Source organism: Bubalus bubalis, chromosome 6, assembly GCF_019923935.1.
Source record: "Bubalus bubalis isolate 160015118507 breed Murrah chromosome 6, NDDB_SH_1, whole genome shotgun sequence".
Lineage (NCBI taxonomy): Eukaryota > Metazoa > Chordata > Mammalia > Artiodactyla > Bovidae > Bubalus > Bubalus bubalis.
The window spans coordinates 35882825-35902567 of record NC_059162.1 but is presented as its reverse complement, the minus strand read 5'-3'; the positions used below and the strand labels follow the sequence as shown (position 1 = coordinate 35902567).

Sequence of the window (19743 nt, the reverse complement as noted above, 5' to 3'; positions counted from 1 at the left end):
CCAGAAACTAGGAGGGAGGCATGCAGTGAATTGTCCCTCAGAGACTCCAGCAGGAACCAACCCTGCCAACATTTTGATTTCAGACTTGTGGCCTCCAAAACAGTAAATTTCTGTCAATATTAATCCCCTCAATTTATGATAATTTTTATGGCAGTTCAAGAAGCTATTTTATGAGATTAAAACAAATATTTAAATTACCAGCATAAAATGAGATTAAATCAAAGTCACATCCCACGTGACCAAGGAAAAAGAAGATGAAAGACTGAGGATAAAATCAGGAGATCAGAATATGAGTGGGTAAATATGGGTATGTTGAACTACAAGGGCAAGAAGTTAAAAACTCAGTGGATGTTTGAGGAGTTAGTATAAAGGAGATAAATATTATCCACTATTAACACTGACAAAACTAATAAATAGGCTACGATATTAGGATATTTAAAGAATTATCAGGAATAAGCAAGTTATGTTACAGTGAGTTAAATAAATATGAATGATACAAATTCTCCAAGTTTCTAAAACACTGGCTAAAATGAAGTTTAAGCACCTTGTCAGATGGCTAATAGAATCACAGAGATACCTGCGTGAAAGGAAAGCAACCGCACTAGGAAGAAGCAGGCTTGGCTCTGGCTTTTACTTTTTCCTGCAAGCTCACTTGTACGGTCCCAAAGACCCAGGAAGCCTTTGTCAATTTTTGAAGAATTGCTATAAGATTTGTCATAGCTTCAAAATGATCAAGCTGTTCTATATTTGTTTTCAAACCCACTCATCTTTCCCAGTTTTTTCAAATAACATAGTGCTTTAATACCCGCTATGTTTCCCAAAGACCTGAGGCTCTGACTTCACTCACTTAGCCCTTCCTAAACACGTGTTTTATGAGAGCTGCTGTGCAACGTGCAATTTGAGAATAAGAAGCAAAGGAACCTGGTTTCCAAGGCTTTAGGGAGCAATACACTTGAAATTGCTAAACCTATATAAAAACAATACTATTAATATATATTCTATGGAAACTGTGAGATGAAGTATGAATGATTCATAACTCTTATCTTCAACCCCAACCACTCTTCTTAGTATCAGCTGCCTACTGAACCACTGAGTATGCACAGATACTAAAAATTTGTGCAAAACTGAATATATTACCTTCTCCTTTGTATGTGTTATATCCCTTTTGTTTCTTGGTCAGGCCATCGTTTCACCATTTGGGTCATCTAAGGCAGATACTTGTATATCACACATGTACTATTTCTACCTCAATTCCTTTATCCAGTCAATTCAATCTCCAGATTATATCTAAATCAGCCCATTGTCTTGCTCTACTGTCTTTATTCAACTTTTATCCAAACCTCCATCATCCCTCCCCTGGACATCTGTGGAATTTTCCTCACTCCTTTCTTCTGTCCATGCCTCTCTACAAGCCATTCTCACAGAGTAGGCAGTGATCTTTCAAAACAATGTAAATCAGTTCATATCATTTTCTGCTTATAATGCTCCACTACATTTTCATAGTACATATTAGAATCCACTCACTTTGTTCTAAACATTTGGCCCCCTTCTAATTCTTTAAACGTGTCAAGTTATTTCCTGTTAATGTCCTTCACACAAACTGCTTCTTCACTCTGGTGTTTCCCTACCCTTCAGTAACCCACACCCTGCCAACTGTCTGTAGATCTTGTAAATTTCACCTAGATGCCACTTCTTCAAAATGTCCTTCCCTGACCTTCCAGGTTAAACAGGTCCTCTTGCCATACCCTTTCACCTGTGCATCTGCTTCACAAGACTTCACAAGAATTTGGTGGCTCAGATGGTGAAGGATCTGCCTGCAATGCAGGGAGACGGGGGTTTGATCCCTTGGTAGGGAAGATCCCATGGAGAAGAGAATGGCAACCCACTCCAGTATTCTTGCCTGGAGAATTCCATGGGCAGAGGAGCCTGGCAGGCTACAGTTCTTGGTGTCGCAAAGAGTAAGACACAACTGAGCCACTAACACACACACACATGAAGTTATTTGTTTTACGTTTGTTCGGTGGCATTAATGGTAAAGAACCCATTTGCTGACACAGGAGACTTAAAGAGACACAGGTTCAATCCCTGGGTTAGGAAGATCCCCTGGAGGGAGGGCATGGCAACCCACTCCAGTCTTCTTGCCTGGAGAATCCCAAGGACAGAGGAGCCAGGCGGGGCTATAGTCCATAGTGTTGCACAGAGTCAGACACAACTGAAGCGACTTAGCAGCAGCCCTGTCCATCTTATTCACTGTCATATTTAGCATCCAGAACAGAACTTGGCACATAGTGTTGAATAAATATTTGTTGACTAAAAGAACGAATGAATGAATAAATAAATACAATATGGTCACAGGTAAAGAAGAGATGGCTTCAAGTACAATGTACTCAGTACACTACACATCCTAAAATTAGTGCACCAAGCTCCCCCTGCTCCTGGACCAGGCGGAAGAGGAGAATGCTGACATTTTCCTCCAATTCTGTTAGTTCTCTTCAGCTAAAGGCACCATCTCTAAATTTTATTACTTCTAAAATAATTCAGATGTAAAAAATGCAAGAATAGTACAAAGAATTCTAATTTTTTTTCCACTCAAACTCCTCAAATGTTAATATTTTACATTTGTTTTAAGCTCTTTAGTTTTCCTGAACTATTTATAATATGTTCCAGATGTAATGCCTTTTATCTCTAAATATTTCACTGTTGTTGTTTAATTGCTAAGTCCTGTCCTACTCTTTTACCAAGGCTCCTCTGTCCATGGGATTTCCCAGGCAAGAATACTGGAGTTGGTTGCCATTTCCTTCTCTTTTCTTTCCAGGGGATCTTCCCAACTCAGTCTCCTGCATTGGCAGGCAAATTCTTCTCTTATACAGAAACAAAAAATTACTAATCTAGAAACATTAAAAATGTGTTAATTGTCCCATATGTGTCCTTTATAGTAAAAAAGAAAAAAAGGAAAATAATTCCAGGTGTAAGATTCAACCTGTTGTGTCTAGCTGTCATGTTTCATTAGTCTCCTTCAGTCTAAAACAATTCTGCACTCTTTCTCTGTCTTTCGTGACACTGATGTTTTTGAAGAGTAGGGGCCAATTATTTTGTAGAATGTCATTGAATTTGGGTTTGTCTGATGTTTCCTCATGATTAGATTCCAATTGTGGACCCTGGAGGGCAGGAATACCACCAAACTGGTGTTGCAGCCTTCTCAAGAGCATCACATTAGGAGGTACATGATATCAAGTTGTCCCATCATTGGTGATGCTAATTTTGATCACTTTTATGGTTTTTCTACTGTCCCTTTTGTAATTAACAAGTTCTTGTGATGAGAAACTTTGAGACCAAGTAAATATAGTGGTAACCAACAATTTTTTTAAACATTAACCAACTCTGTGGCCCAACTAATCTTCCATTTACTTGGGAAAATACCTAAGGTCTATTAATAAGTTATGAAATAGCTAATTGTGCAACTTTCCCAAGTATAATGGTCCATTACCATTCTACCTTACCTCCTTTCTTCACGTGTACAAAGAAAGAAACCTAGGAGCTGCTTTTGAAAGAACATAATAAAATATCTAATCTCATTCCTTATTCATCAGATGAGAAAGCTGGGGCCCAGACAGGCTAAGTGACTTGCCTAAGGTCAGACAGCTTACTCAGTAGCAGCCCTGAAAATAATCAAGTGCTCACAGTATAGCAAGAAAGGCAAAAGTCAATTCAGTATATACAAGCCCTAAGGGTACACCTGCAGCAGTCTGTGACCATTTTTGGAAAGTAATGAGATTCTTACAGAGATCCACAGGACCACACAGAACATCTTCCACGGGGCCATTGCATGAGGGGTCTCTAGGGAAGCACAAGAGTTCACTGCTGTGCCCAAGTTCTCTTTGTTCTCTTCCTTCCTCTCTCCAACTCTAGCAGAAACACTCAAGTCATTGCAAAGGCAGAAACAGTCTCACAGTCCTAGGACAGAGCATTGCCTACTCCTGGTGGCTCAGAGGTTAAAGCGTCTGCCTGGAATGCGGGAGACCCGGGTTCAATCCCTGGGTTGGGAAGATCCACTGGAGAAGGAAATGGCAACCCACTCCAGTACTCTTGCCTGGAGAATCCCATGGAGGGAAGAGCCTGGTAGGCTACAGTCCATGGGGTCGCAAAGAGTCGGACATTACTGAGTGACTTCACTCACTCACTCACTCACCTAGAAATGCTATAGGCTCCTTGTTCAATACTCTGGATATCTGTTTAATTCTAAGTAGTATCTTTATATCGGAGAAGGCAATGGCACCCCACTCCAGTACTCTTGCCTGGAAAATCCATGGACAGAGGAGCCTGGTAGGTTGCAGTCCATGGGGTCGCTAAGAGTCAGGAACGACTGAGCGACTTCCCTTTCACTTTTCACTGTCATGCATTGGCGAAGGAAATGGCAACCCACTCCAGTGTTCTTGCCTGGAGAATCCCAGGGATGGGGGAGCCTGGTGGGCTGCCGTCTCTGGGGTCGCACAGAGTTGGACACGACTGAAGCGACTTAGCAGCAGCAGCAGCAGTATCTTTATATATGTTATTTTGAAATTACATGAAGTAGGCCTGTCATAATCTTACCCTATATTACACATTTGAGAATAGTTTTTAATTTGCCTAAGAAGATTCTAACCTAGGGGCTTCTGGATGGCACTAGTGGTAAAGAACCCGGCTGCCAGTGTAGGAGAGATAAGAGACACGAGTTTGAGGCCTGGGTCAGGAAGATCCCCTAGAGGAGGGCATGGCAACCCACTCCAGTATTCTTGCCTGAAAAATCCCATGGACAGAGGAGCCTGGCGGGCTATAGTCCATAGGGTTGCAAAGAGTCAGATATGACTGAAGCAACTTAGCAGACATGCATGCATTCTAACCTAGGCTAATACAGAAACAAGCAGCCTCTTCTACAATGCCCCGGGTCTTTCTTTTCCAAGGTGACTATGTATTTAAGAGAAAAATAATAATAAGTAGCAGGCACCGGGAGCTGGAGCTCCAATCTTACCCAGAACACAGGTGGTCCTTGTCTGTGGCTTGTCTGCTCTGCTTTCTCCGTTACTCAGAAGGAATGGAGACACCATGCCCTGTCCAAGCCAATGTCCCCCAGTATTTACTACTTCTTCATAAAAGTTATTCTGAGATGATATTTGGCAGTACACCCAAAGCTATGAACCAGAGGTAATGACTCTAAAGACATCCTACACAAACTTTCTATACAGAGTATGTAGAGTTTCCTCTCTACCACTTCTTGAGAGGCACATGTATAAAAACAGAAGCAACGCTTTAATTGAGTCCACCTTTAATCAGGACTTGCCATAAAATGAGCAAGGGATATTTTAAAAAATCATAAAAACAAAGATATAAGTTGCTATGAGTTAAAACTAGTAATTAAACTATTAGAAATACAGGGAAACCTTTGCTGTGTTGGAAGAGGAGGGCCCGGTACCTGTGGGGCGAGCAGCAGCCACAGTGGAAATGCAGAATCAGCAGTAGCTCAGCTGACTTCTGTGTGTGTTTACCATGTTATCAGCACTCTGCTCAATGCTATGTGTACAGCACCTCATTTAATCCTCAGAATGATCTTAGTGTTCCTCTCATTCCATACAAAGTTAGCATTAAGCGAATAAAACATTGGGATAATATAAATCTAATCTAAGATTATAATCCCGCTCTATGGTAACAACTGAATAATCCTGGAGTGTAAGATCTTGGAGACCATGGAGAAATTATTGCTGACTGACGCACCAACTCACGCCCTCACTTCTTTCTGGTCACTTTGGGAGTGAGATCTTTGCTTCTCATCCTATATAGAAACAGGACTTGTCAGAGCCTCCTCATTAAAGTACAAGCTCCATAAGGTCAGGGCCTTTGTATTCTCGACTATTTCCCATACCTAGAACACTGCCTTGTCTGTGGTAGGTGATTATTGTATGTTGAAGGAATCAATAACTGAATAATAGGTGGACAAAGGCTAGCTGTAACAAAGATTAAATTTTAAATGAATGATTCTCTTTTACTTCTCAATTATAAATGGGTTCTTATATCATGACTTGCCAGAGTCTCTTAAAAAGACTGGGCTTACAATGTTTGAACTCATGACTCTAAAAATCTTCCTGTAGCTGGCATGGATGTTCATAATCATGCTGTTGGATATGCTGTAAAAGAGAAGAGTCTGTATCTCCATCCCTAGTGACTAAACAAGTTTAAGCATTAAATATTTAGTTAAACACTAAACAAAAATTTAAACTAGGCAACTTCATCTGCTGTTGAACAGTATTCTCTGAGCAACTACACGTGTCCAGCACAGGAAGTGCCGGTGCTTTCCCTGACTGCCAGCCCCTCTTACCTGGACTTTCTGAAACTAAGTGAGCGACTCAAACAGGCTTTGTAGTGTAGCTGACCTCCTTGGCAACTTTTATTATCTTCTGCTACCGGAAAGGCAAACTAAAAGAACTGAAAATTTTACTTTTCATGTAGGGAAAATGTCATAACCCTGGTAAATTTTTAAGGAATTTTGTAGAAAATTTGTTTTCTTTTCCCTTTTTGAGGGAAAAGTTCCATTTCTGAATTAGCAAAAATTATGGCCTATATGAGTGTCTAAGGTAATTGGGTAACAGAGGGCTAAAAGCATAGAAAGATAAATTTTAACGTGTTTACAGTTTCAACAAAAAAGTGTGCTCTGACTACTCTCATTGGACAAGCCTGTTAATTTATCACTGATCTCTGTGAAGAGAACACCTATTAAGTTATTCAAATTAAAAAAAAACAACCTGTCAGTTGATGTGACAAATTACTTGTATATTTACTTTATGGAAGTGCTATGAAATTTTACTGGTGGTGTTACTGCCCTGAGCATTATTTGTTTCCCTTTCAGTTTCTGCTTTTAGGGAAAAAAAGGTAAAATTATATTACCTGACGCAAATTCTTTTTCAAACACTCCAGATATTCTCATTTTGATTAGGCTAAACATTCTGAGGGCAATAAAATCATATTCCTTTTTCTCTAAAACAGTTTTATTAATACTTTTTAAATGCTATTAAAATAAGGGAATGAAATCAGTTTATTCACAGCATTTTTTCATCATAGTGTTCTCTTTATACACTGTATCTACTAACAGGAAGATTATATGACAGTAAATGATGAGAAAAGTTTTTGACTTGAACTCGCATTCAAATTATAATTGGGGACATATGTATAATTATGGCTGATTAGCACTGCTGTATGGCAAAAACCGACACAACAGCATTAGAAAAATTTTCCTCCAATTAAATTTAAAGATACTTTTGGTTTGTATGCTAATCTCTGTGATTATGTGTGGCACAGTGCTCATTCCAAAAGTGCCTAATGTATACCTTTAAATATTGGAATCAGGGGAAACATGCTTTTAGTTACTTCAGAGTTCCAAAAGTAATCATTGAACTGGAATCGATAAGCAGACTTGGGGTACAAGGTTAGATGGAGTCTTGCTTAAATCCTGTTAATCAAACAGGATTGTGACCATAAACATGTGTCAGTTAAAAAAAAGTTTGGCTAATATAAAAGTCATGGAAAAGCACAAAACTTACATATCAACATACCCTTCATCTCTGATGGATTTGACACAAATATGATTTTTAATTGGCACAAAGAACTAAATCTAGGCATGTTCATAAACCTGTTGGTCCATCTGATTCTACTTTGCTCTGGAAAAAAAAAATTCCTTGTTAAATTCATCAGCGTATAAATTGGTTCTATTTCAAAATTGAAATGAAGATGTTCAATGTTATCATGCCTTCAATCCTTAGGTGTTAGCAAATTGTATTCTAAATTACAATACTCACAGCTGATGCCTGCTCTATTACCCCTCTGTCCAGTTGAATGTTCTGGCTCCTTGTATGGAAACTGCAGAGTTGTATCCAAGGTTCTGAATCCTTCTTTAAGAGAATGATGCTTGTAGTACTCCACAAGTTCCTTTAGGAGAAAAGAATCAAACACACAAACTCCTTGACACATAATGATATGCAATGAAGGGATAATCAAGTTAATGCTAAATTTTCCATAAGCCCCCTGTTGCCTCAGTAGTAAGGAATCTGCTAGCCAAAGGTTCGACTCTAGCCTGCCACAGGCTTCCCTGGGTCAGGAAGATCCCTTGGAGAAGGAAATAGCAACCCCTTCCAATATTCTTGCCTGGAAAATCCCATGGACAGAGAAGCCTGGCGGGCTATAGTCCATGGGGTCGCAGAATTGGACATGACTTAGTGACTAAACATGTTACAATAAGTAAATGGTAACCTCTCCCTGCTTCCTGGTGTACAAGACACGCAACTAGTAATTGTCCTTGTTACCCAAGGCCATTTATAACGTGAGTTACCCCCCATTGTTACTCAATATCCTGTTAGTCTTCAGTTGGATGTAGTAAGTAAAAAGAAGCCATAATAAACCTCAAACTCAGAACAGAAATTCTTGTTCTTACTTATGAAATACTTTATTTTTGTTTAGGGAGGCAAGAGCTGTTTTATGAATATATAGTAATCTATAGTTTCCTGCATTTTCTTTCAACATAGCAGAAAAACAAACTTGATCCTAAATATGCTTTTCCACTGTAAACCAAAGTTGTTAAACCACAAATATTGCTTGCTTGACATTGCTTCTGGCTTATGAGGAAGTGTTAGTGACCTTCTCTTAGCTCTGTATGTCACCTCGTACTCACAGAAGTCAATAATGTAGTTCTTTCCAATTTTCTCTTATACCTAATTTGCCTTAAATACATCCAAGCCTAATATAATAACCACCCACCATCTTTCATACTACGACCTCAGAATATTTCTTTTGCGATGTCAGTTTCACAGATTCTGCACAAATCTTAATCCCTCTACTTTAAACAGAAAATTAATAATGGTTAATTCATAATAGAAAATGCATATTATCACTAGATGAGTACCAGTTATGTTTCTTAGAAAAACCTGAAATGAAAAGAAAAGCAAAATAACTTTTAACCTAATTATTCAGTGCTTCTTCTACAGCACTATTATTTAAAACGGTATAAAAGCAACTCATTTCTTAAAAAAAATCACACTGTCATCAACTCAGCCCTTCCATTCAGTGCTTATGTTCAAAGTCCCCCAAACAAATCAATCAAGTCAAAAATCACCTGAAAGAAGAGAAAGAGAATCATCACTGATTTATTTATTATTTATGACCAAACTTGGATGAGTTGTGGGATGCATGGTGTGGGGTGTTCCAGGGATCACAGAGATTATGAAGATCAGGTTCCTAGGCATACCCACCTTGGAAGGAAAGAGAAGGGTTATGGGAGTTTGGAGGCGAGAAGGAAAGAGCTTCCTTTTCAGAGTCCAGAGGGAAGGAAGAGGGACGAGTTCATGAGAGGAGGTAGCTTGGCTTAAATTGAATGAAAGTATAATTTCAAAAGCCAAGAAGGATGAAAGGATTATTTTAAGTAGAGCAGACAGGCTGGGAACAGACAAAGATAACAAAGACCATCTTCATAAACTAAAAGCAGCATGGTTTGGTTCAAGTACTGGATAAAGCAAATGGAGAGTCTTCACCTTTCACATCTGTAAAATGGGATAATAAACCATTCACAGACTATAGCAAAGAAGGGATAAAGTATCTAGTACCTGTGAATAATCATGAGAGCCACCATGATCACATGTGCTACGTAGTTTTATATAGTGTGTGTGTGTGTGTATATATATAGTTTTATATAGTATATGTATAGTTTTATATAGTTTCTTACAATCTTCAGACAAGAAACAAGAGATGGGTCTTTTCCCCACTGATGCTCAAGGCTCAGTGAGATTAATCAGCTTGGGCAAGGCTGTATAACTGGTGTCTGGCTCCAAAGTTTCTGCTCCCAACTACATTGTACTATTAGCAAATAGTAACATGGTAAATGTAAATATGCAAAAAGGGAAGCAGAGGGAAGGACCATTTTCTAAGTATCTTCTTGTTTTCTTAGACCCAAGATGATATGGTTTTACACATGCTATAACTTGAATTTTTTTTTCTTCCATTCTTTCTTCTCTGCTTGGGCCCAGATTATAAGTGTACTTGCTGAAGCAAAGGAGTAGAATCTGACCAACTTAAAAGAAAAAAGCTAAAATATCAGAAGTTTTCAGTTCAGTTCAGTCACTCAGTCATGTCCAACTCTTTGCAACCCCATGGACTGCAGCACGCCAGGCTTCCCTATCCATCACCAACTCCCAGAGTTTACTCAAACTCGTGTCCATTGAGTCAGTGATGCCATCCAACCATCTCATCCTCCATCGTCCGCTTCTCCTCGTGCCTTCAATCTTTCCCAGTATCAGGGTCTTTTCAAATGAGTCAGTTCTTCACATCACGTGGCCGAATATTGGAGTTTCAGCTTCAGCATCAGTCCTTCCAAAGAATATTCAGGACTGATTTCCTTTAGGATGGACTGGTTGGATCCCCTTGCTGTCCAAGGGACTCTCAAGGGTCTTTTCCAACACCACAGTTCAAAAACATGAATTCCTCGGCACTCAACTTTCTTTATAGTCCAACTCTCATATCCATACATGACTACTGGAAAAACCATAACTTTGACTAGATGGACATTTGTTGTCAAAGGAATGTCTCTGCTTTTTAATATGCTGTCTAGGTTGGTCATAACTTTTCTTCCAAGGAGCAAGCATCTTTTAATTTCATGGCCACAGTCACCATCTGCAGTGATTTTGGAGCTCCAAAAAATAAAGTCTGTCACTGTTTCCATTGTTTCTCCATCTATTTGCCATGAAGTGATGGGACCATTTGCCATGATCTTAGTTTTCTGAATGAGTTTTAAACCAACTTTTTCACTCTCCTCTTTCACTTTCATCAAGAGGCTCTTTAGTTCTTCACTTTCTGCCATAAGGGTGGTGTCATCTGCATATCTGAGTTTATTGATATTTCTCCCAGCAGTCTTGATTCCAGCTTGTGTTTCATCCAGCCTGGCATTTTGCATGATGTACTCTGCATTAAGTTAAATAAGCAGGGTGACAATATACAGCCTTGATGTGCTCCTTTCCTATTTGGAACCAGTCTGTTGTTCCATGTCCAGTTCTAACTTTGCTTCCTGACCTGCATACAGATTTCTCAAGAGGCAGTCAGGTGGTCTGGTATTCCATCTCTTTCAGAATTTTTCAGAGAGTTTGTTGTGATCCACACAGTCAAAGGCTTTGGTGTAGTCAATAAAGCAGAAGTAGATTTTTTTTTTTGGAATTCTCTGGCTTTTTCTGTGATCCAGTGGATACTGGAAATTTGATCTCTAGTTCCTCTGCCTTTTCTAAATCCAGCTTGAACATCTGGAAGTTCTTGGTTCATGCACTGTTGAAGCCTATATTGGAGAATTTTGAGCATTACTTTGCTAGCATGTGAGATGAGTACAATTGTGTGGTAGTTTGAGCATTCTTTGCTATTGCTTTTCTTTGGGATTGGAATGAAAACTGACCTTTTCCAGTCCTGTGGCCACTGCTGAGTTTTCCAAATTTTCTGGCATACTGAGTGTAGCACTTTCACAGCATCATCTTTTGAGATTTTAAATAGCTCAACTGGAATTCCATCACCTCCACTAGCTTTGTTCATAGTGATGCTTCCTAAGGCATTAGAAGTTTATATCCCCAAAATGGCTTCACTGATCAGAATACAGCATTTATATTATGGTGGTTTTAACATGGTTTGCGAAGGCAAGGTCTGGAATTAAATTCTGCTCAGAGACCAATATTATCATTTAAGCTTTTTAAATGCAAAATTTTGTAAGGTCTCTGAAAGAATCGTACAGTTTATCATTTGCATCAGCAACACACTTCTCTTAGTTTTATCATTGAACTGAGTGAGTGTGTTCTTTAGAAAAAAATGTGAAAATAAACCTGAAAGTAATCATAAGCCAATAACTTTAAACTTTAATGTATTTGAAATTGTTGTAAATGTTATAAGTAATTTGTTATAAGTAATATGAATTTTATGCATGGTATATCATGAGTAGTATGAATTAAAGTTTATGAGAAGTTGGCTAGAAAACACAGAATTATCATACTGAAAAAGACTTGTTAATCATTTAATACCTACCCACCTCCAGATTTTATGGGAGCAAAAATGACTTTTCCAAGGCCTAGGGCTGTGTGGCTTGGTAAGCTGCAAACACTTCAGCAAGCATCGAAGACATTTTAGTTCCATTTTTACCGTCTTATGAGGGTAAATCTTCCTACATGTTTCTAACTAGGTGGAATTAAATAGTGCCACTGTGGAGCTCTTCTAATTCATGCCTTTCTGCTTTCTATATTTTAGTCTAATCCACCCCCGCTTTAGCAGTCATTGACCTTCAGGTACTACAAGTAAATAAGAAGAGGCTAAACAAAAGAAATCACTAAGCTTTCCTTATCTCACACTGACACAGTGGTGTCAACAATTCAAGTCTCTCTGAAGAATAATGAGTGAGAGCCAGTTATTCCAATTACCAAGGAAACGGGCAATGGAGATGATTTATAAACAGCATTTGGACATGGATTGTCTGGCATACATGAAAATTAGAACAAAATTAATGCCTTGTAATCTGGATACAGAAATTCATTTAGAATTTAAATTTAATCACTAGAAAAACAAAGATTTCGATTAACCAAGCCATTGAAACCAGAGGCGGGTAAAAAAAAGGTTAGGTTATAACAACCTGAGGTCAGTCTTCTTGAGAAACTGGCTGATTTACTGGAGCCTATTATACAGAGTGAAGTAAGCCAGAAAGAAAAACACCAATACAGTATACTAACGCATATATATGGAATTTAGAAAGATGGTAACAATAACCCTGTGTACAAGACAGCAAAAGAGACACTGATGTATAGAACAGTCTTATGGACTCTGTGGGAGAGGGAGAGGGTGGAAGATTTGGGAGAATGGCATTGAAACATGTAAAATATCATGTATGAAACGAGTTGCCAGTCCAGGTTCGATGCACGATACTGGATGCTTGGGGCTAGCGCACTGGGACGACCCAGAAGGATGGTATGGGGAGGGAGGAGGGAGAAGGGTTCAGGATGGGGAACACATGTATACCTGTGGCAGATTCATTTTGATATTTGGCAAAACTAATACAATTATGTAAAGTTTAAAAATAAAATAAAATTAAAAAAAAATAAAACAAATTCTGGATTTTGTTTTCATTTTACATCCTTTCCCAATTAAATTTAATCCTGGAGTGTCATTAGATAAATGAATATTACGTAGGTGATTTAACGTTACCAGTCACGACGGGAGGAAACTGAACTATACTTAAGAAATAACTCAATTCCTAGACCAAGATATACTTATAATGGCAACTGGGTTATCTCCCAACAACACAAAAGGCATGATAAAAGGTAACTCCTTAAAGTTGCAGAGGGAAGCCCCTAGCTCCCAGAGAGAAGTGCCTATTAACCCTTTATCTTCTTCCAGAGGGGCTGGTACTCAGATAGGAGCCATTCCTTCCAATCAGGTGTCCAGGTGTGGCATTTCCTAGTTTAGGGTCCAAGTATAGATCTATTTGAGGCTTTGGTACAGATAGATTTACTAATTTGAGAATTTTTTCAGAACTGAGTCCTTTTAGAATTCTGCAGAATCACAGCAATTTCACACAGTGAGGCCTCAATATGAATTTGTTGAAGAAATGAACAGAAACAAAGAAGAGGTAGGTCCAGGCGAGCTCAGTGGTCTCTTCAGCATTTTTTTACAGTGATTTTCTTCCTGACAAAAGTATTTATCTAAGATGGAGATTTTTTAGCCTCTTGTTTGTCTTTTCACAATCATATCCATTTGCTTATTTTTTTTCAGTTTCATTGTAGTTTTGCAATTAATTCTTAATCCCCTCCCTTTAACTATCTGTATTATGTACTTCCTTACAAAAGATCCCCTGATATGGAGGGAAAAAACACATACATGTGTCTCCAGCAGTGACATTTCTGATGTTTTACACACACCATGTAATAAGCTCTGTTAGCTTATGTAAGCTCTTTTACTTCCCTTTCCAGAACATCACTGAAAAAACTTTTACCCCTCTCAGACACAAATTACTTGAAATCTTGGTCTTTATGGTATATATTATAATCACAGCTTTCCATGCACATAGGAACCTGAGGATCTATGTTCACTAATCCAGGTCACGGTGTTATTTACTGGCTTTTCACATCTAACCTTAGAGGATGAGGAACTTTCTTGAGCTGAATCCAGGTGACACAAAGTTGAATTGATTGGTTCTTACCAGTGATTATTCCTTTCATCCTCTTTGCTTATCTCTTGTGATGGGAGTCCCTTTTGTTGCTTTCAAAGTCAGCAAAACTGGTAGTCAACTTTGGCCCTACAGCATTTTTTTTTAAAGTCTCATATTAACCATGATACCACAGAGCAGCCTCATTACCAAGCACCCTATGTTCTGCAGGTGAGAGTCAAGCTGGTGTGTCTTTGCAGTGATGTGGAGACCCCCTGTGCATGCTTTTTTCATGTCTCAGCTGGGGCTGTCACTCATTATTTGTGCATCCACTTGCCACCTACCTGCTAGGTTTTCCTTTCAGAAAGAAACCTCCTCAGGTCCCGTTCTCTCTGTGCACAGCTTGCTTGCTCCAGCAGAACGTAACTCGCTGCCAGCAAGGAGAATGCCTGGATCTTGGCTGCCAATTTGACAGGGTTTGCATTTTCCAGGACACATCCTTAGGATGCTGCCCATCCTTAGCTTTTGAACTGGGAATGTGATATTTACGTCAAGACAGGTTTTCTTACTTTTCTTTTGACTCAGTTCAATTCAGTTCAGTCGCTCAGTCACAAGATGCTTCAATTTCTTTAAAATGCTGATTCCTGTCTTGATCCAGTTCTAAATTTTTGGATAAGACTTTTAAGCTGGCCTGTTTTGTAAGACTGTCTTACACTCAGTTTTAACTTCAGTGTTAACATCTGCAAAGTGCTCGGAGATGTTTTCCAGATGGATGCAGTATGTATCATTTGATTGATGGTTCAGTCAAGGAGTGGTCCTTCCCAGTGTTACTCAAAGTACTTAACAGAGCTCTACAAAGGCATCTTATGTCCTATATCCAAATTCTTAATTATCTTAAGAGACTCTCCAACTTGAGAAACAGGCCTGAGACTACTTTTCAGGAAATAAGAACTTTTTTCTTTACTGTTAACAGTGCACATGCAATGATATGTATGTATTGTTTCTATGACAATACATAATATTCCTGTATGCTAAGTTGCACTTTTAAAAATCAGAATCATCTTTATATGAAGCAACTTGGTAACAATATACTGTTTCAATTTAAATATAAAATTGCTATGAAATCACTGTCATATGGTAAAAGTGTGATCTTGTTAATGTTTAATTGTCGAAGGTAATGAAGAAGAACTGTAGCACAAGTCACTTAGACTAGAAAATACAAAAAGGTTTTCCATTTGACAGTATATTGTATTTTGCATGAAACGAACCTGAATGTGTCTATGGTTCTAAGAATCATATAGTGTGGACCCTGAAATATTATCTTAAACTTGCAAACTTAGTTTACAATGAAAAATATGTTTAGAGTAATATAAAACTTAACCAGAATTCTTTAAATTTTCAGGACTCTGCTGCAAAATTAAGATATTATTCTCTTTAAATGTGTCAGCAAGCAAAATTTCCAAGAAACTATAGAACTAAACTGACCTTTCCGATAAGAGAAAATTAAGGACCACAGATTGAAAAGAACTAATCAATGCTTACCATTAAACTTTTAAACTTTCTATTTTCCGCAATGTGAAAAAAGCCATCTCTTGTTAAAATCTTGATGTGCTTTGCTTCATTATTGTACCTGTGGGCAATGGATAACTTATGAATATAAATGTGTTTTTAATCAGTAGAAATCAATAATTACCAGAGGGCATGCCCCAATAACATTATAGGAATTAATTCCGAAGACAAAATATATACCTATGCCAATACACTGGTGACAGCTAATTAACAAAATATATTCACTAGATTGGTTGAAGGTACAACCAATTTTTTTCTTTTTTTTTTTTTTTTACAACCAATTTTTGAAGTGAGATTGGGGGGCAGTAGATTTGACCAATCATTCTGCCCAATTTATTTATAAGATCAGTTTGAGAATACAGAAAACAAAATAAAATCTGGTAATTTATAATTCTTAGGATTTACTAGAAACATACACGCATCAAGTCACCAAAGCACAGTGTTATGAAAGAAATCTGGTATGCCAATTAGCAGCCTATAACACTTAATACCATTTTTTTCTCACAGATATTTTCAAGTATTAATGAACTGTCTAGAGAGATGATGCATTATTTCTGCGGCAATTAGAACCTTGGTTTTCAACTTCAGTGTTGTACATGTCAGATGATCTATGCAATTATGAAAACAGGAAAGCCATTTCTTGTCCTACTTACTTAATGCTAATTGCGTATTCTCCTGACTCTCTGGTCCTGTGTCTCACAAGGTAAGTACTGTTTACCCTGTTAATAAGTTCAGTCTCTGCCTGCAGTCTTTCCATGGCTCCAGCATACCTTTGAGAAACAAGGACACAGAAAATTTAGGTAATGTACCTGAAAGAGAACAGAGGCTAAAAATAAGTATCTGTCAGGATTTTAATTTAGTGGCAGATCTGAACTGTTTTTACTGCTATACTAATTCAAAAAATAATGCAGAAAAATGTCCTTTAAATACATTCAAACAAAGATACTTTAGTCTCTACAAAGATTACAACAGTGAAGTGAACAATGCCAAACACACTAAACATTTATCAATAAATAAATGGAACAAAGGGAGGAAGTTAGTGGGTATTGGGTCAGAGAGGGACTTCCCTGGTGGCTCAGATGGTAAAGAGTCTGTCTACAATGCAGGAGACTGGGGTTCGATCCCTGGGTTGGGAAGATCCCCTGGAGAAGGAAATGGCAATCCACTCCAGGACTATTGCCTGGAAAATCCCATGGACAGAGGAGCCTGGTAGGCTACCATCCATGGGAGAGGGCTGTGGAGAGTTTAGTGTCAAGAAGGAAAAAGACTTTAGGGAAGGATGGTCCATGTAAGACACACTCAGATATAGACACGTGCACACATATACACACATTCCTCCAAAATTTCACATTTTCTAGGTAAAACAGTATGAAATAAAATCTCCTTTGAGTATTAAGAAAATTTAGGGACAATTTAAATTATTTTTAAATAATTATTTTTTAGATATAAGATTAATTCTTAGTCCACAATTTTGATAACCAATTTTCTTAAGAAACTACTAGTAGCAAATAGAATTTTTAAAAGATATTTTCAAAACCAAAATTCTGTTGTTCCCAAACTCTGCTGGCTTAAGCATACAAAAATTCCACAACATTAAAAGGGACAAATTCAATGTTAAAATATTCTTATGATTGGTCTGTTCACATACTTTCCATTTATTCCTGGTTCAGTTCAAGGAGACTGAATTTGTTTTTGAAGATCTTTTCTCTTCCCCTCCTCTTTTGTTCTCTCCTCTTGTCATTTGATGTCTATCTTTAGTGATGTGTTTGGATTGCTTTGTTTTTTTAATTGTGTGTTTCAATTGTAGATTTTTGGTTTGTGGTTCCCAGGAGGTTGGTTTTTTTTTTTTTTTTTTTTTTGGAGTGGTAATGTAGGGGATTTCTTTGGAGGGAATGATGCTGAAGCTGAAACTCCAGTACTTTGGCCACCTCATGCGAAGAGCTGACTCATTGGAAAAGACTGATGCTGGGAGGGATTGAGGGCACGAGGAGAAGGGGACGCCAGAGGATGAGATGGCTGGATGGCACCACTAACTCGATGGACTTGAGTCTGAGTGAACTCCGGGAGTTTGTGATGGACAGGGAGGCCTGGCGTGCTGTGATTCATGGGGTCGCAAAGAGTCGGACACGACTGAGCGACTGAACTGAACTGAATGTAGTTTATTTTAAGTTAAAATATATGTTGTTGTTCTTGTTTAGTTGCTAAGTTGTGTCCGACTCTTTGCAACCTCATGGACTATAGCCCACCAGGCTCCACTGTCCGTGGAATTTTCCAGGCAAGAATACTGGAGTGGTTTGCCATTTCCTTCTCCAGGGAATCTTTTTGACTCAGGGATCAAAGCTGCATTTCCTGCATTGGCAGGTGGATTCTTTACCACTGAACCACCATGGGTACAGCATTTAAAAATTTTTATTTTATATTGGAGTATATTAGATTAACAATGTTGTTTAGTTTCATCTGACAGCAGAGTGACTCAGTTATATATACGTGTGTGTGTGTGTGTATTCTGTTTCAAAATTATTTTCTCATTTAGGTTATTACAGAGATCAAGCAGAGTTCTCTATGCTATACAGTAGATCCTTATTGATTATCTATTTTCAGTATAGCAGTATGTACATGTCAGTCCCAAACTCCCAATCTATCCCTCCTGCCTGACCTTTCCTCTCAGTAACCCTAAGTTCTCTAAGTCTATGAGTCTGTTTGTTTTGTGAATAAGTTCATTTGTATTATTTTTTAAGACTCTGTATATAAACTGATGTCATATATTTGTCTTTCTCTGTCTCACTTCACTTAGTATGATAATCTCCAAGTCTATCCATGTTGCTGCAGATAGCATTATTTCATTCTTTTTCTATGGCTGAGTTATTTCATTCTTTTTATGGCTAAGTTATACCTTTTGTATATATGTACCATATCTTTATCCATTCATCCATCACTGGAGTTATGGGTTGCTTCCATGTCTTCGCTACTGTAAACAGCATGGCAATGAACACTGGGATTCAAGTATCCTTTTGAACCATGGTTTTCTCCAAGTATATGCCCAGGTGTGGGACTGCTGGATCATATGGTAGCTTTATTTTTAGTTTTGTAAGGAACCTAAATACTGTTCTCTATAGTGAACTGCACCAATTTACATTCCCACCAACAGTGTAGGAGGGTTCACCTTTCTCCACACCATCTGGAGCACTTATTGTTTGTAGATTTTTTGATGATGGTCATAATGACTGGTGTGAGGTGATTCCTCATTGTAGTTTTGATTTGCATTTCTCTAATAATTAGCAGTGTTCAGCATCTTTTAATGAACCTCTTGGCTGTATCTAATGTGAATTCATGTCCTTCTACCCTGCCATCCTGTCTTCTCCCATTATGTATCTCCCATGACATTTTGATATAGCAGTCTACAAATATACACAATTGTTTTATGTTGCTGATCCCTTAATTTCAAGTTCATCTCCAGTATCCTGCATTTGTATTCCCCTCTTCTCAAAATTGCTGGTTTTGATATCATATTTGTATATGGATGATATCCTATGTTTAGGAAAATCTCTCTTACCAGTGAGATTTTGCATTTGTGGTTTTCTTGATTCTAGCTGTGGCCTTTTCTTTTCCACCTACAGAAGTTCCTTTAGCATTTGTTGCAAAGGTGGTCTGGTGGTGCTGAATTCTCTTAGTTTTTGCTTATCTGTGGAACTTCTGATTTCTCCATTGAATCTGACTGAGAGCCTTCCTGGATAGAGTATTCTTGGTTGTAGGTTTTTCCCTTTCATCACATTAAATATATTGTGCCTCCCTCTGGTCTGCAGAATTTCTGCTTAAAAATCAGCAGATAACCTTATCAGGATTCCCTTGTATGTTATTTTTTGCTTTTCCCTTGTTGACTTTAATATTTTTTTCTTTGTCTTTTATTTTTGTCTGATTAATACATGTTAAAATGTTCCTCCTTGGTTTATCTTGTATGGAAGGAACACTGCACTTCCTGGATTTGAGTAAATGTTTCCTTT

General features: G+C 38.1%; 1 protein-coding gene across 8 annotated transcripts in view; it reads right to left on the bottom strand.

Moving 5' to 3' along the window:
- Window positions 1–19743, bottom strand: part of VAV3 (vav guanine nucleotide exchange factor 3) — a 643747-nt gene that overhangs the window by 16792 nt on the left and 607212 nt on the right. For all 8 annotated transcript variants that reach the window (XM_044944623.2, XM_044944624.2, XM_044944626.2 and 5 more), the window contains 3 exons: window positions 16396–16512; window positions 15716–15803; window positions 7824–7953 (listed from right to left, as the gene is read on the bottom strand). In XM_044944623.2, the coding sequence (XP_044800558.1) occupies window positions 7824–7953; window positions 15716–15803; window positions 16396–16512 (335 nt within the window). The remainder of the gene's footprint in view (window positions 1–7823; window positions 7954–15715; window positions 15804–16395; window positions 16513–19743) is intronic.